Source organism: Myripristis murdjan, chromosome 7 (genome assembly GCF_902150065.1).
Source record: "Myripristis murdjan chromosome 7, fMyrMur1.1, whole genome shotgun sequence".
In the NCBI taxonomy this organism is placed as follows: domain Eukaryota; kingdom Metazoa; phylum Chordata; class Actinopteri; order Holocentriformes; family Holocentridae; genus Myripristis; species Myripristis murdjan.
In genome coordinates, this window is record NC_043986.1 from 16608799 (window position 1) to 16625921 (window position 17123).

The 17123-nt window shown below is 40.7% G+C and overlaps 1 protein-coding gene across 1 annotated transcript; it reads left to right on the top strand.

The window, feature by feature from the left end:
* The first annotated feature begins 2148 nt into the window (after window positions 1-2148).
* On the top strand, window positions 2149-14266 carry LOC115362350 (deoxynucleoside triphosphate triphosphohydrolase SAMHD1-like). The gene is made up of 16 exons (XM_030056241.1): window positions 2149-2447; window positions 2802-2868; window positions 3063-3135; window positions 4588-4748; window positions 5075-5190; window positions 5414-5484; window positions 7430-7585; window positions 7874-7974; window positions 8096-8204; window positions 8302-8393; window positions 8521-8636; window positions 9210-9349; window positions 11372-11467; window positions 11629-11733; window positions 11952-12089; window positions 12957-14266. The coding sequence occupies exons 1-16, from the start codon at window positions 2267-2269 to the stop codon at window positions 13107-13109; spliced, it is 1875 nt and encodes a 624-aa protein (XP_029912101.1). The 5' UTR covers window positions 2149-2266; the 3' UTR covers window positions 13110-14266.
* The last annotated feature ends 2857 nt before the right edge of the window (window positions 14267-17123 follow it).

A 17123-nucleotide genomic window follows, 5' to 3' on the forward strand; every position in this document is an offset into this window, starting at 1 on the left:
AGCTCGGCTTTAATAGTCAGGGTTAATTGCACACTAAACTGAGTGTAAAGCATCTAAATTCTGTGTGGGCCTCCTGTCAATCATATATATGCAGTTTCCATGTTTCCGTAAGCAGCATGGATTCCATGGCCAAGTATGTTAAAGATGTTGAACTATTCCATGCATTTGCAATCATTACTAACTCAAATCAGGGGGAAAGGGTTCACAGCTAAATCCCACAGGCCAAGAGGCTTTTCCTTCTGTTCCCTCACGTGTGGACAAAAGTACAGTTGAGTGAGCAAAAGCCCCCAGACCATTCAGGTTTTAGGATGCTTACCAGGGCTCAGGTAGTTGGGGAACATTAGCATTAGAACAGTGAAATCCTCCATTACCTCATACTATGGCCCTGAGTCCTTCCATTTGGTATGGAAAGTGTACAGCCCCTTATTAACCTTCTCTAACGGCCCATTCACCAAACTATTATTTTAGAGTATTTCCAAAATGCTCTGTCACTCTTACTGATAATCCTTTCAAGAGGTCGTACTTACACTAAAATGTTTATCCTCCTTTCAACTTGGTCATCTGTTTCACCTTGACACAATTTAGTTGTTAACAAAACATTTCAATAGGTTTGAAATTGGACACGCAACCTTCACTGAGGCTGGTAGAATAAACAAGAGTGTCATCTTGTGGCCATTTGGCCTAACTGGCTTCCCAGTTTTCCTACAGGGCAGAAACCACTAAACACAAAGAGATATTCAGTCTCCTACGTCTGTTAAAATATCCACTTTTATGCTAGCCAGGAAACTCAGGCTGTTTTGCACATCCTGTCATATTATTCAGTAAGATATTGCAAGAGGGATCTCCTTTTTTACTCTCAAAAAAATCATCCTAGTCAAACAGTAATATACAACTATGCAGTGACTAGTGTCAGTGTGAAGTAAGAGTGTCTGTTATGTCTTTGTGAGTATTATGTTTAAATGAAGTGTTGGATGTATCTTGAATCTTGAGTTAAAGGTGAACTGAAATTACCGAGAAATGAGGACCCTTTAGACTCAACTGCAACAAAAATGTGGAATAATCACAAACTTTGGCGATTGATTACAGCTGGATTCATAGGTAAATGTTATGCTTTTTTCCTTTTCCATTCTTTCTTTGCTTTTTTTTTTTTTTTTTGTTAAACAACAGTGAAGTCACAACAGTGAAGTCTCAACAGGGCTTACGTCAATGTACCCTCAGTTTTGTATAGGCTGCTGCATCTTTATCAATATTGAGTAGTACACCCCCAAATCAGTTTAATTGAACTGCATTGTTTTGACTTGCGATAATCAGTTTAAACCCATTCAAAAGCGGTTCTATTTACTCTATAAAGTTTCTTTCTATTTGGGCTCTTCCTACAGGGTAGGTTATTTTTTTGCTTGTTTGTTTTTTGAACTGGTGTGATTTCACCCTCTCTGCTTCTGGTCTGCATAGCCCTAGCACTGATTATTACATTTAGTACACTATTGTCCTCTGATTGGGATGCATTTATTTGTGTGTCATTCTGAACAAAATGAATCAGCTTTTCCACGTTCTGCAAAACCTACCCATGTTTTTTTTCATGTTTCCTCTCACATATGGGTGAAAAAGCAGGCAGCATGGGTACGGTCACAGTTGTAAGACCATGACAAAAGGGCAACAAGAGATTACATGGCTTCAGTGCCACTAAAGGCCCATGACTTGGACAGCTTTATACACACGTGGATGAAATTTTATCTACACCGGTCCGTCCCGGGCAGGCGGGCACACGGTTTAGGAGGTTGTATCTTATTTGCTGGGCTGCATCTGGCTCCTCCCACGGCCCGTCACCGCTAGATAGTTACGTCGATTGTATCACACACAGCGAGGGAAATACCGGAAGTGGAAGATTTCTGCTTGGAAAATAAAAGCGCGCTATTTATGAGCACACAATCCAGGGAGGCACTGGTGTCCAAGAACATGGAGTTTCTGGTCGACAGTAACCACTTAATATAACCCATCTCTACTACACCGTTATTATATATCAGTTATTAAGATGTATTTTTATTTGAGAGCAATATATATCGTCTATACGTCGTCAGCGGTTTTACTTTGAAGGCCTCAACAAGAAGTCCTAATTGTTGTACTAGCTAGTTTAATATGGTATTGACTACACTTGAATAGAAACAAAACCCGGCATTTTCCACCGTCTGGGTGAGTCCTGTGTCGGGTGAAACTCTTGAGTCTTTGAGTCAAGTTACCCGAGCAACCTCTTATTTCTCTTACCGGCATGGAGAGCAGAAAGCGGCCGTTGGCGGCAGGTCCGTGCACCGCTGACGTTTTCAAAACGCCGGAGAAGAGAATGGCGGTGGTCCGGCAACAGGACTCGGACTTCATGGGATGGGGAGTGGAGGAGACATGTAAATACCTGCATCGGGAAGGATTCGCAGAATGGGAGGATAAATTCAGAGGTCAGTTTTTATGGTTTGATGAGCTAAATCATTAGTTGCAACCGCTGAATTTCTATTTTCGCAGCTAGCCAACCAGTCATTTTTAACCACCCCATTTTGAATTGCTAGCTAATCTCAGTGATCTTGCTCTTAACGGTCGCCGCTGGCTACAACTGTCATATCGTACCAGTTGCAAGTAGTGGTGCTGCCATACATTCACGTTACACAGACGCAAGCCATTTGGTGGGGCAGTCAGGCTACAATACCATGCGTGCCAAACGCCTAGCAAACCCTGACACTGTTTTATCTCGGTGAGATACATGCGAGACTGCTGTGAAGTGCCATCAAATGCCCCTTCCTCTTTTCTTTGTCCAGAGCAAAAAATCACTGGTGTCGGGCTGCGATACCTCCAAGAGCCCCAGTTGGAGAAGATTGGCATAGGGTAAGTGTGGTATGTCGACTAAATCAAGAGAAATTTGATTTAAAGACAATCCACCTTGATGTTGGTGCACTCAGTATTACTTGTTTACTTGATACTGTGAATTCCAGCCAAACAAGCCAGAACTCGCTTTGAGTGGGTTTCTCCAGTGTTTTAACACCTCACTTTGTCCTACCCTTTTGTCTCACTCCCTCTAGACCCCTTGGTGTGCGTCTGCAAATACTGCACAGCCTCAGGAAGTTGTGGCAGATAACAGCAGAGACAAATAAGGTACAATCAAAAGACCTCATTTCAGAGCTGTATAGATAAGAGAGACACCCAAGGCCGAAATTGAAGAAAAGCAAAAGGCTTGAAGGATAAACAGCCAGGGAAATTGAAAGATACAACGGTCAGTGAATGCACCATCCTAACCACATCCCATCCATGAAGAAAATGAAATTGTTCTTTAAAATAGCATTGTCCTTCATTGTTTTCTGTTCTTTCTTTCTGTCCTCATCAGCTGTCAGATGACAGTAAATCAGTTGGGACACATAGCACACAGGCAATGACGCATTAGTGAAAAGCTGGAGGGAAATGTTTACTAAGCATCCTAACCTTTGAGACATGAACAAACATGTATAAAAGATCTTGTGATGAATTCATTTGGAAAAATTGCAGCACAAAGAGCCACCCCGATTTAGTGCAGGTTTGTTTGATTAATAGTGAGCCTAGAGCCTAACTGACTGGAAAGACCTGTAAGAATTAAGTTTGCTATTGTATACTGGTACAGAGGTCAACCACTGCCAGGCTCTGATTAAAAGGTTTGTAGGATAAACAGCAAGGCAGTGTGAAAGAGACCAGAGCCAGTAAATGAGCCATCACAACCACATAGCATCCATTATAGAAGGGAATGAAGTTGTTCTTAAAAAAAAAAAAAAAAAAAAAAAGTGCTGTACTTCTTTGTTTTCTGTTCTTTCTTTCTGTTCCCATCAACTGTCATATGACAATATAAAGTTCAGAAACCTCTAAAGAGAAGGGAGTGACTCAAAAATGAAGAAAGACAAGTTTCCTGTCCCTAGAAGGAAAACTGTCCTAGTTTGCTCATCCAGGGGAAGTGCACAGTCAGCTAGAAAACAGCACTGGAGTTAGTAGGCATCCAGTGTCTTGCTGAAGCCTTTTGCATGTTTTACTATTCCATTTACTACACTGCACACATACGTTTTGATCTGTCAAACATTTTCCAATGTATGTCGTGCTTTTTCAGATTTTCGTATTTACTCAGTTTCCAGTGTCTCACATTTTTGAAACAAACCTACCCCAGAAATCTGTACAAAACACACTGGGAATGGTTTGTTACATATAAAGTAAATGTGAATAGTAGTAAATAAGCTTAAAAATACAAAACACTGGTGTAAGAACGTTTTAGCAGAGTGGACACAGCCCTGGTCCTGGACTTGAAAGATAGTCTTTTCAAAGTCATTAGTGTCAAACTGGCACTCAGAATTATATCAGTGTCCACACACATCAGGGCAGGTGGTGGTTTGAATGAAAACCAGATAGTGAAGTACCTGACAAAGGCCCGAGTGGTCCAAAATGTTGTTTATAAATAAACTGCCTACCTCTAGTAAGTGCGCTGGTTTATTTTCTTCGCTAACTGGTAAATTGGCACTTTCTTGGCTGATTAATAATGGGGAAAGTGTGCATATGTTATAATCACACCTGTTTATCCTGTTTTTCTCCCAGGTGTTTAATGATCCCATCCATGGTCATGTGGAGTTACACCCACTTCTCATCAAAATCATCGACACACCCCAGTTCCAAAGACTACGAAACATCAAGCAGCTGGGTGGGACCTACTTTGTCTTTCCTGGAGCATCCCACAACCGTTTTGAACACTCCATTGGGTATGTCTGTGCGTGCTTACAGACAGATATGTATGGATAATACTGTGCTACGTGAGCGGCCCACTCCATACAAAACTATCAAATAAAACAAAGTATTGGTATAATTTGACATGCAGACAGGCTTTGCAGTAAAGCATACTAACAACAAAGTAAAAAATAGATGAGCACTGGTTTTAGTTCAGTCACAAGAAGCGGCACCCAAGGAACATCAGATCTAAGTGAACACTTATGTTGTGACTGACACAGTCAAGACTGATATTTATTTGATACCAGGTTGGTGGCAGCATTTTCTACAGGTTGTTTTTTCTGTTCATGTGCTGATCTAGGGTGGGGTACTTAGCAGGACGGCTTGTACAAGCCCTGAATGAGAGGCAGCCAGAACTTCTCATCTCTGGCAGAGACATCCTTTGTGTGCAGATCGCTGGTCTATGTCATGACCTTGGTAAGCTAATAAACACACTGTCATTCTCACATATACATGGTCTTTGTCTGGTAGTAGGTTGGTGTAGCAGTGGGTGATAACGAAAGTGAAACTCTGGGTTCAGCAGCTTGTTTGTCATGCAAAACCTCTCAAATCTGTCATGCAAATCTAAGATATGAACAGTGGTGAATAGTTTACGAGACACACAAACAAATCAGACTTTGCTGTATTCCTCTGTATCCAGGACATGGGCCTTTTTCCCATATGTTCGATGGGATGTTTATTCCTAAAGCACGTCCAGGGATCAAATGGAAGGTGAGAAGCCATCACTTCTCCTTCTCATTTACTTGATATTTTTGTTTGTTTTATGTTATCATTCTTCTTCTGTAGTCTTGGCCATAGTTCATCAACGGAAACCCTATCCTAGAATTAAAAGCAGGTATCCAAAACATAAGCAGAGGGCAACAGGCACATCAGACATGTAGCTGTGTGTGTGTGCATGTAGCACACAGATGATGACACACATTAGTGAAAAGCCAGAAGAAAATTTTTAGTAAGCACCCCTATCTTTGAAACACAAACAAACATGTTTAAAAGATGATCAGTTCATTTGGAAAAATTGTAGCACAAAGAGCCACCCTAACTGAGTGCTGGCATGTTTAATTAATAGTGAGCCTAGAGCCTAACTGACTGGAAAGACTTGTAAGAATTAAGTTTGCTGATGTGTACTAGCACCGAGGTCCACCTCTGATTAAAAGAGCAGAATGACTGTATTATCCAAAAGAAAAAGAGAAGTCAGTTTCCTTTTGTGGTGACTAGTTCATTCACAAAAAAAAACAAAAAAAAAAAACATATTGACTGTTGTAGATTTTTCAGCAGAACAGACCCATGTGACATTTGAACAATGCTGAAAATAATCAAACGATTAAGAGTAACAGACAATTAGATGACTGTAGTCTCCAATGGCCATTATGCCAAACTGAAAGGTTTTTTTTTGCTGTATCATAAACTCATTTCACATCTTGAATGAGAACCATAAAGAGAACTATAAACTGTAATGATATATTATTGCTCACGCAGTCACACAGTGCAGCCTTATTTGTGATATGTTCCTCAGCAAACAGACTCCCTGCAGTGAGCTACTTAATTCTCACACCTCTTGTTTCTTACAGCATGGTTTATTGTGGCCCTGGCAATTCATTTCTTAAAGTAATAATGGCCACTCGTTTTTCTTTAGTTAGCTGATTGGTTCTTGCCATAATATGAACAGTTGTCCAATAGGGCTGTCGGCTGTGTAGTAACCTGACTTCTGCACAACACAACTGATGGTCCCAACCCCATTGATAAAGCAAGAAATTCCACTAATTAACCCTGATAAGGCACACCTGTGAAGTGAAAACCATTTCAGGTGACTACCTCTTGAAGCTCATCGAGAGAATGCCAAGAGTGTGCAAAGCAGTAATTAGAGCAAAGGGTGGCTATTTTGAAGAAACTAGAATATAAACCATGTTTTTAGTTATTTCACCTTTTTTTTGTTAAGTACATAACTCAACATGTGTTCATTCATAGTTTTGATTCCTTCAGTTAGAATCTACAATGTAAATAGTCATGAAAATAAAGAAAAGGCATTGAATGAGAAGGTGTGTCCAAACTTTTGGGCTGTACTGTATATTGAACACTTTTGACCTAAAGTGGTCATTCTTTCAATCAAAATATGTCCTGTGTAAAAAAAAAAAAAAAAAGATTCATACACAAATATGAACTTTACATGAAACATTCCTCACCAAAAATGTCTTTCTATATTATTCCTATATTATTATTACTCCCAAAATGTTTTGCGCAGTCCATTACTCGTCGACTAACTAAGCTAGATAATCAGCAGAAAAATGTTCCTTTCTTTAAAATGGTATTCTGTATGTGATCACTCATTCACACACTTAATTTATTTGATTTCAGGCACATGCCAATCTTAGAATTAATCCAAGGCTGACCTGTCAAGCAGCTGAGGTTAGCTGACTAATAGGCATGTGATTGTGGTATTCAGGCTGATAAGTTTCAGTGAGATAAGAGCTGCTTTGCATGGTGTCATTATGTAAGTTATGACCACAGACTTAATGTCTGGGAAAACATGAGAGAGATAAGATGTGCCATTTCTGTTTGTGTCCTGCGATTCTTAAGCAGATAGTCTGTAATTTTGGTTTCTATTTTAAATTGTGTCTGCACGTTCTCACATTAATGTGTCTGTGTGTTTGTGGTGCAGCACGAGGAGGCCTCTCTGGCCATGTTTGACTACCTAGTTAGTGATAACAGCCTAGAGCCAGTGATGGAGGAACACGGCCTGGTTTTGCCTGAGGATCTGATCTTCATCAAGGAGCAAATCGCAGGACCACTGGGCACCAAAGGCCCTCTCAATCAGGTGCTGCTGATGAGTCACGCATTGCCAACCTGGGGCAACCAAAATGCAAATGCCATGCAAGAACAGATGTTCAATTTGAAGAAAGTGGAGGGCTCAAGGCAGGGTTTTTTTTATTCTTTATGCATTCAACAGCAAGTCAGTGGCACAATCCCTTGGGAATTAGTCTGCCCCCCTTCCACACAAAAACACACATAAATGTATTGTTCATTTCAAGTGGCATTAAACTGCCTTAAAAAGTTCTAAATGTCATGTCACAATAATCCCATTATTTTGCTTCCATCTCCACAGTGGCCGTACAAGGGTCGATCAGAGAACAAGTCTTTCCTCTATGAAATCGTGGCGAACAAAAGAAATGGCATTGATGTCGATAAGTGGGATTACTTTGCCAGGTGGGGGTTGTTGATCAATTAGGATAATTCACTTTTGACTGTGGAATGATAATGGTCAAATATCTTTAAGAATAGTTTGACCTCATCTGTTATTTTTCTCCATGTATCTATCTCCTCTTAGGGACTGCCATCACTTGGGCATCCAGAATAACTTTGACTATCGCCGCTTCCTGAAGTTTGCCAGGGTGTGTGAGGTGGATGGGCAGAAGCACATTTGCACTAGAGACAAGGTGATATCTACATGGCCTTTACTTTCAGATATGATTTAAACAGCAATCCATTCACATGATTAGTTGTAACTAAACCATGTGGGAATTTGCTCTACAGGAGGTAGGCAATCTGTATGACATGTTCCACACAAGAAACTGCCTCCACAGAAGAGCCTACCAGCACAAAGTGGGCCATGTCATAGAGAACATGTGAGTGCTCTGACTATGCTAGCAATAATTTTTTTGGTAATTTGCTTGGCCTTTTGTCTCATGTGGGTTGTCGCCTTTCGGCTATGATTGTAAGCAAAATGACATTGTGTATGGTGTCATTATCCAGGATCACAGAGGCCTTTTTAAAAGCAGATAAGCACATCAAGGTTCAAGGCTCGGGAGGGAAAATGTACACCCTTTCCACGGCCATAGATGACATGGAGGCCTACACCAAGCTGACAGGTCAGTAGAGGCCACTGTGAGCTGTTGGCTCATGTTTTTACAGCGCTGAGGAGCAACGTGGAGATAGTCAGGATATAGCAGCACCAACTTTTCCAGGGTTAATAAAAACTAAATGATTATCTTCCAAAATAATGTTGCACTGTGCAGACCTTTTCTGTCTGACTTGTTGTGTGTCTTCAGTATCATCACTGCCTGTACTTAGACAGTGGATTTCATTGTAGTGAACTTTATGCCCTAGTGCATCTTTAGATATATTTCTATTTTATTTTGCTTACTCTATTTTACTTTATTTTCTGTTTTCACTGTTTTTTACACATAGCATTTTGTCTTAGTGACCTGAATAATGTGATTCATGCTTTTATTTTTTCACAGCTTGACCATTGTAACTCCCTATACACCTTTTTTGCCCAGCAGAGTATTTCCAGATTAGTTTTGCAAGTACAAAATAGCATGGCTGGGCTAAAGGATGACACTCAGAAGAGATGGCATGTTGCTATACACTGTTTTTCATGTGTCTTACTCCATTTTTACTGTAAACCGTATCTGCAACCTATGTCTCTGTCCGTCTTGTAGACCATGTGTTTGAACAAATACTCAACTCCCATGTCCCTGAGTTGGCTGAGGCAAGAAAGATTCTACACAACGTTGTGTGTCGACGCCTCTACAAGTGTGTTGGCCAGACTCAGGCTGAGAACCACATTACTGACACCCAGGTGTGTTCTTGTGTCTGTGTGTATTAGTGTACATGTGTCCACCTGTAATCTGTCATCCACTTATTTATCTGTAGCTGTAGTTAAATTCTAAGATGCACTGTTGCCCCTTTTCCACCAGAAAAAAACTGGTGCTAGTTCGGAGCTGGTGCTAGAGCCGGTGCCTAACTGGTGCCAACGAAGAACCGGTTTGTTTTTCCACCGGTCAAGAGCAAAGTGGAGCCAATTCAGAGCCACATCATGACGTCTTCGGAAAACGTGATGACGGGTGCGCGAGACGCTCGCTCAGAATCACAATAACCATCATGAATGAATGAATGAATGATACTTTATTAATCCTTTGCAGGAAATGACATTGTCACGGCAGCTTCATCACTTCAACACACATAAAACTGCACACTCATACAATACAACGGCTGCAGCGTCTCTGTCTCTGTCCACCCGTCCTGTCCTGAAGCCGGTGAAACTGAGCAGTGAGTCGGGGATGATGTTCATGAGCCGCGTCTCAGTCAAGCATATAATGCTGCTTTCCCGATACAGTTTCTGGCCCTGGGTGGAGCAGGATCTGGATTTATTAGCGATGCAAATACTGCTTGTGTCTTTACAAGCCTACATTTCAACACAGAGGCGAAAAACACAATTATTTCCGGCTACCTGTCGGATTCGTGATCGGAACGAATGACAGCTATGTTTAGTTATAAAACGGGTGCTTCTCATCCTTAAATGTAATTTGCTGAGCCGCGTTCCATGCCGTTGTAAAATCAGTACAACCCACGGCTTCTCGGGGATTATTGTTTATGTTTATAGCGTTCGCAGTTCCTGTTTTGTTTTGTAACCCCGCCCACCAATGACGCGGTGGGCCGCGTCATCGGTTCTTTCTCTGGCTCCTGTTTAGCCCCTGCTCGGAGTCGGTGCTTGCCTAGCACCAGTTCGGAACCAGTTTGGCACCAGTTTGGCCCCAGCTTGGGCGGTGGAAAACCAAAAAACTGGTGCTAAGTCAGGCACCGGCTCCGAACCAGCCCTGATGGAAAAGGGGTATGTGTGAAATTACATTGAATTGAGAATGGTTCCGACTAAAGTGACCAAAAGTGGAATAAGTACAAAATTTCATGGTTGAGTTTAGGGCTGTACCCGGCTGTACCCACCAAGACTGATACCCAATAAAAGGCCTCTGAATTTATTTATCTACAATTTCCAACCTATAGGCAGTTCATTCTTTCAGTCGTCATGGGTTTACTACAAATTACAGTGCAATATATTTGCTGATACAAAGCATATTATCATGATGATAATGAGGAGAGGAGAGATGAGGAGACACTGCACCACAGACTGGAGCTGACCTGCTAAATTATGGGTTCTGAGTGGGCGAAAGTATAACATCTGTGGGCTGCAGAACCCCGTGCTGGTGAGATGATGCTCTGTGAGGCAGTTGCCTGGAGGCTGTAGAGCTCCAAAGCAAGTGGCCTTGATGTGCTTGAATGCAGCGCTCAAAGAACACATAACAACACTTAGTGATAATGGAAAATGTGGACAAGATGGTCCACAAGGTTGAAACATGTGCCTTGCAAATAGGCCTGAAACCACGGGAGTGAGCAGAACCCCAGCTCGCTTTCACCAAACCATTGAAACACAGGCAGGCGTGAACAATGTCGTCTCACAAGCACAATGCTGACCTGATGCTTGTGGTCCAGATAAGACGTGGCCTTCCAATTACAGAATGATTCAGTATTTTACAGGATGATTGGATGATAGAAATTTTATGACAGTAATTTGAAATTATTTTATGCACAAAATGCCCAGATTTAGTGATGGGTGGTCGTGTCTAGTGCCTGTGGTAGGGGAAACACTGCAACTAACCACTCACTGGTTTAGAAGATAATGCAGTATGAGCAAAATCCAGCTTCTTTGTGTCCACACCTGTTACTTAATGTGTCTAGGCCTCTATAGGTCTAGTCTTCAGTCTAGATGTGTTACCATGTAAGGCTCTCTTACCCTGCCATCTCTCAACCTCTTTCTCCTTCACAGGAAATTTGTCGCCGTTGGGCAGGTGATGTGGCCAAATCTAAGCCTCAGAGTGGCGTCCAGGATGTCAATCTGCAGCCAGAGGACTTCATAGTTAGTGTGGGTATCTAGTCCAATGTTTTTTAATCTCATTAAATATATTTACTAATCACTCCAAAAGAAGGGATTTTGTTTTGTGAAGTTTTTTTGATTATCTTTTCTCGGTTTTATGCTCTGGGAACTCAAAATTGTTTGTGACTTCCTTCTGCCTCATCTTTTAGGTCATTGAAATGGACTATGGCATGAAAGGAAAGAACCCCATCAATAATGTGCGTTTCTACTGCAAGAATGACCCCACCAAAGCAATCCAGATACGCAAGAACCAGGTCAGAACTAAAGAAGTGACCACAAAAACCCTTTAGACTTTCTTTGCCAGAGCTACTTATAGCTTTAAATAGCTATTTTCTCTGTGCTTGTTTTTCTTTCTAACATGTAGTGGCAGTTTGTCAGACACCTCTGATTAGTGGTTTCACTGCTGTTGATCCTTGCTGTAGTTTTAAGTAATGCCATAAAATGGATATTGTCTTGCTATCAATCATCTTAGGTGTCTAAACTTCTGCCAGAGCAGTTTGCAGAGCAGATGATCAGGGTCATCTGTAAAAAAACTGATGACAGGAGTCTAGAGGCAGCCAAGAAGCACTTTGTCCAGTGGTGCATGGACATGAACTTCTCAAAGCCTCAGGTAATGTCCTCTTAAATTAGATGACGAAATGTATTAAATTATCAAATTTTGCAATAGGATGGCTAGCAGTTTTGCTGGTAGCCACATCACATTGAAGAGCATGTGCAAGATCATGGGCTTCGGTACCCTCCCTAACCCTTCTGTCTCATTCCTGGACCATCTGTGTACAATTCAGCCATGTAAACATTTAAAATTTTTATAATTTTAATATTGCCCCATCCTACCCCGACCTTGTAAAGCGACCTTGGGTTTTAGAAAGGCGTTATATAAAACTCTATATATATATACACTATATAAAACAAATCATTGACTGAGCCAACATGCAGAAAGACACAGCCGTTTAACTTTTGAGCATAAAACACAACAATGTGTTAGGCTTCTACCGTTTGTAATGACTCTCAAAGCTCTATGACACACTGCATCCAAAATGTGCAGACAATGAGCTGATGCATTCATATACAACAGATCACCATCATCAAAAACAGGCAAAAATGTATTAAGTTGGACATCCATACCTGTCTCAGGAATGTCCCTTTTTTTTAAGTTTCTCCCAACCTTCCCCTTGTTGTGGAAGGGTGGAAGAAACACATCATCCTCTCTACCTCACAAAATGATGAGCTGCGCAAGTATTTCAGAAAGTAAGTCAGAAGTATCTGTATGGTCCAAAGTCACTGCACCCTGTTATCTGTGCCAGATTCTGTGCAAAAAGACAACAGACAGTATCCAGTTCTGTTTCATCATGTATAACACTGCCTTGAATACTAACCTTGGGGAGCCAGTCTCCACATTGCATCAGCGTGTACATGTGGACACTGCTCCTCTCCATGGAGACTTATTGAGCTCAAATAAATTATTTTGCACTTTCAGGATGGAGATGTAATTGCACCTGAGCTCACCCCTCTGAAAGCAGGCTGGTCAAACAACAATGAAGGCGAGGATGATGAAGACGACGGCTGCAGACCATTAAATGGGAAAACGGTGAATGGACAAAACAGAGCCAAAAAGCAGATTCTCAAGTAAAGATGAAGAGGGCAAACAATACCTAGTTTTTTGACTGAGTAATGAGACAGTCTCTTGTTACGTGGAAGTCAAAATTATAATTTTTTTGTGAGTGTTTATCAGCACAGAGAGCTAAAAATCATGAGTACTATTTGAAAGCTTCAAAATTGCATGCTCAGGGCCTGTACTTTTTTTGTAAAGGTAAATTAGTAAATTATTTTTAGCCCATTTTATTTCAGGCCTCTCTTTTGTTGGCAGTTTTATATGTCACATTTTAAATTATATCCTCTTTTTATATTATGCTACCACAAGCAACCCACTGTCATGTAATCACATTTCCCTCTTTTCATCTTTGCTCTGTATTTTGAATTCTATAATAACATGGTTGCCTGATTATTATCTGTCATAATCATCCATCATAATCACTCAGTTGGTTGTGGTTAAAGGTTGCTATGAACTATCAATCATGTTTAGCTACACTGTTTTACTCTGTTTTAAACTTCAGAGTAGTGTGTTTTTACAGCATACAGATTTCAGGGAATTTCTATTCAGGATGCATCTATATTCATGCTGTTTTTTTTATTGCATAAGTGCTTTAAACAGCAGGCTTATCTAATCAGCAGTTAAAGGAGGTCATAATGAACAAATCCATTTTGTGTGTTCCAGGGTGGTTAATTGTTAGAGAGCATTTCAGTGTAGTTGAGCCTTTAGTTTGTGGTTTGGGGATTTAAAAAAAAAAATTTGTAATGCTGTTTGGTCTGAAAATGTTAATTTCAAGTTTGTTTACAACTTGTTTTTAATTTGAATGCATTACTATAGCTTAGAGTTTGTGGTTATTTTGTGGTTTATGTTGTACTATATTTATTTTATTCATAGTAAGTAGCTCATCTTGCCCATTGCTTTCTCACTCTTTACCACTATGGTTAAGACATTTTGGATACCAGGTTTTTTTTTCCAACTCATCAAGTTTGCCTCAAATGACTACTGCTTGTATGAAAGGCTGTTTTGTTTTTTCACTGTGTGTTTAAAAAAATACATATATTTTTTGGGAAAAAATGTAAACAGAAACCTACCCAAAGACATTGAGACACCCTGTCAAAGTGATTCCTGTTCAAAAGGGGCTGAGAACAGATTATGTCTACCAGTGGATTGAAAATAAAGCTCTCTTCTCTGCTGTCTTTGTGCAGTTCACCTTGTTCAGCACCAGTGTTGGGGTTACCGCAATTCACATCACATTAGTTTTATGTAACGTGTTACAGATGCTAATCAAACAATTCTGTCCTTACACTGAAAAAGTTTTTTCAGTGATCTGCATCATGGGCAGATAGAAAAACAATCTTCAAACATGCTATTCATGCATGCTGGCGCAACACTCACCTGACCTCTCATGACTTTGGAGTTGGAGCAGGAGATAGGACTAAAATAGTAGAGCAGCCTGTGACATTTAGTGGTGGAGGTGACATACTCATTTAGAATTTGTTGCCCAAAAAGAGAAGAAGGTGATGGTAAAGTGCAAACTGTGCCCATGCAGGCCAGAAACAGCTGTCCAGTGCAGAGAACACATGACAACCTCAGATCTCTCCAAGCATCAGCACAGGCAACACGCTAACATGAAAGTTAGAAAAAAAAAAAAAAAAAAAAACTGACCTGGAGCACAGTTACTGTTTATTTATTTTTCAGCATTAGTTTTAGGATGATTTTTTATTATTATTATTATAATATGGGGTGGGGAGTTTGTCAGAAGAGGTGTTACAGTCCAAACACATCACTTTGTCATGTCATGTCGACATCCTAGTCTCAATAAACATCAGCACCAACGCTCCTCATGCTGGTTGTGGTGACAAATTTCAAAAAGCGACCCAAACACTTCAGCACCAGCATGGACATGACTGGTCACCTCAGTTCAACTCATTTAGGAAATTGCCTTCATATAACATTACTGCATCAAAAACACAACAAAATATTCACCTCTGATTGATCAACTAAGCGTTGGCAGGAGCATGCCACCCAAAACATGCACACACACACACACACACACACACACACACTTCGGCATCATGTAGAACTGATTGTCCAGTTTTTTCCCAAACTTTGTGGCGGAGTTCCTGCAGCTCTGAAGAAGACCTAAAGGTGTGAAGTCAGCAGGGTTTAGGGACGATGCAGGAAAGGAAGGAGATATCAAGAGGATGAAAATATGAATTTAATGTTGCTGCTTCACTGCACTTTGTGATAAATTATATTCATCCTGAATTTAAATTGGGTAAAAACTGACCTTTCCTTTCAGCCAAGAGTGCATTTGTAGTCTATAGTATGTCAGATTGCTTTGGTAGTATGACACAGCAAATACTTCATTTGCTGTGTTTAAGCATGGTTTCTAAAACATGCTGACCCCAAAAAGTGCCCGTATATACACTGTCGGGTCAAATCAACAGCCCAAATGGGTTGAAATTATGATTTAACTTTTTTAAATGATATTTTATATAAGGCTTACACCGCCATATAACAGTGACCTGTTTATACACTGGCCTTCGGTGACTTTTAAACACAAACAAATAAGAAAGCTCATAATAAAAATCAGCTCCTAAAGCAGGGATGTGTTTTTAGCTACAGTAATTTGTTAATATCACCAAGTGCAGGATGGACATATAGAAGGTGGGGGACTTTTTCTGGGTAATACAACTTTGTTTTTATTTTTGGATGTGCTGGGATTTTCAACACAGAAAATGTGTGCAATTTCCATTCTTTCAAATGGTTCAGTGTACCATTCTTCTTCTTCTTCTTCTTCTTCTTCTTCTTCTTCTTCTTCTTCTTCTTCTTCTCCTTCACAGTTTGGCAACAGTTGAGTTTTTACAACCAAACTATATAAGTTTTTCTGCAATGTCTGTAAACATGCAACATATTGCTGACAGTGGCATTGTGACACATCTCTTGAATCAACGATAGGTGTAAAGTCATGGTTTCAGTAAAGTCAGCTGTGCTTTTGTTGCTATACCTGTCAAATGCTAATATTTCAGTGACTGATATATCAAAATCTAATGGTAGTTCCTGGTTGTTTTCAGCACAGCTGAACACTAGTGGTGGAACAGGCTGCTCTGCTTTTAAATTTCCTAATAAAGGGTAAGTGCCTTGCAAGGATCTCATCTCATCTCTCACTCAGGCATCCTTTCTATGCAGATATCAGATGTTACAAAATAGAAACTACTGAACTTCAAGTTTCAGTATGTCTCTTACACTCAACCACACCTGGTGATTAATAAACAAAAACCTTTACATGCAAAGAAATACAAGTGGCAAGGAAAGACAAGTGGCAATCCTGATGGTTGTGCCTGGAGGGGTTACATGTCATCATGTGGGTTTGGTTGTTCAGTTGGTCTGCAGTTGGGTCCACTGGGCCATATCTGTGGATTGCCATGAGCTTTGGTGACATCTGTCAATTTGGGTGACTCCATGACCTTCCCACTGGCACCATCAGCAGGTCCAGTGGGGCACCAGCGTTAGAAAGAACATGCTTGTTTTGATTAAATTTCACAAGCAGACTGAGTGTAGTCTGTGGGATGCCTGCCCAGTAATGCCAATAGGTCCGTTTCAACTAACAACTAGACCAGCTGTTACACTTAAGGATAAGACAATACAGTTGCATCTATCACAGTGATCGCCAGGTTAGATTAAGCATTCGTTGCTTAATTCGTTTAGCCTCGACCACCAAACAAATGGCATATCTGGCGTGAAGTCCTGGTAAATGCAGTTGCAATCGTGTCGAGCTTAATCAGACTTCCATACGTGCAGTACTGCTGGTAATCAAATTACTGTGGACGTGGTATCGGTGCCATTGATCATGGTTGTTGTGTTTTTGTTGCTGTACCTGTCAAGTGCTTATTACTGATGTGGTGTGAGGTACTTTGTGAGATAGCTTGGGCCAGCTTGGTATGAAAGGCAGCCAGAACTTCCCATCCCTCACACAGGCATCCTTTCTGATCAGACAGCTGGTGTTTGTCACACCTTTATTAAATGCCATCTTTGCACGTCAAGGCTTTT

Bases quoted from the DNA above. Each gene is read 5' to 3' on its own strand.
- LOC115362350 (XM_030056241.1), top strand. From the start codon at position 2,267: ATGGAGAGCAGAAAGCGGCCGTTGGCGGCAGGTCCGTGCACCGCTGAC. The intron at 2,869-3,062 runs GTAAGTGTGGTA...CACTCCCTCTAG, and splicing joins TTGGAGAAGATTGGCATAGG to ACCCCTTGGTGTGCGTCTGC. The intron at 5,191-5,413 runs GTAAGCTAATAA...CTCTGTATCCAG, and splicing joins TGGTCTATGTCATGACCTTG to GACATGGGCCTTTTTCCCAT.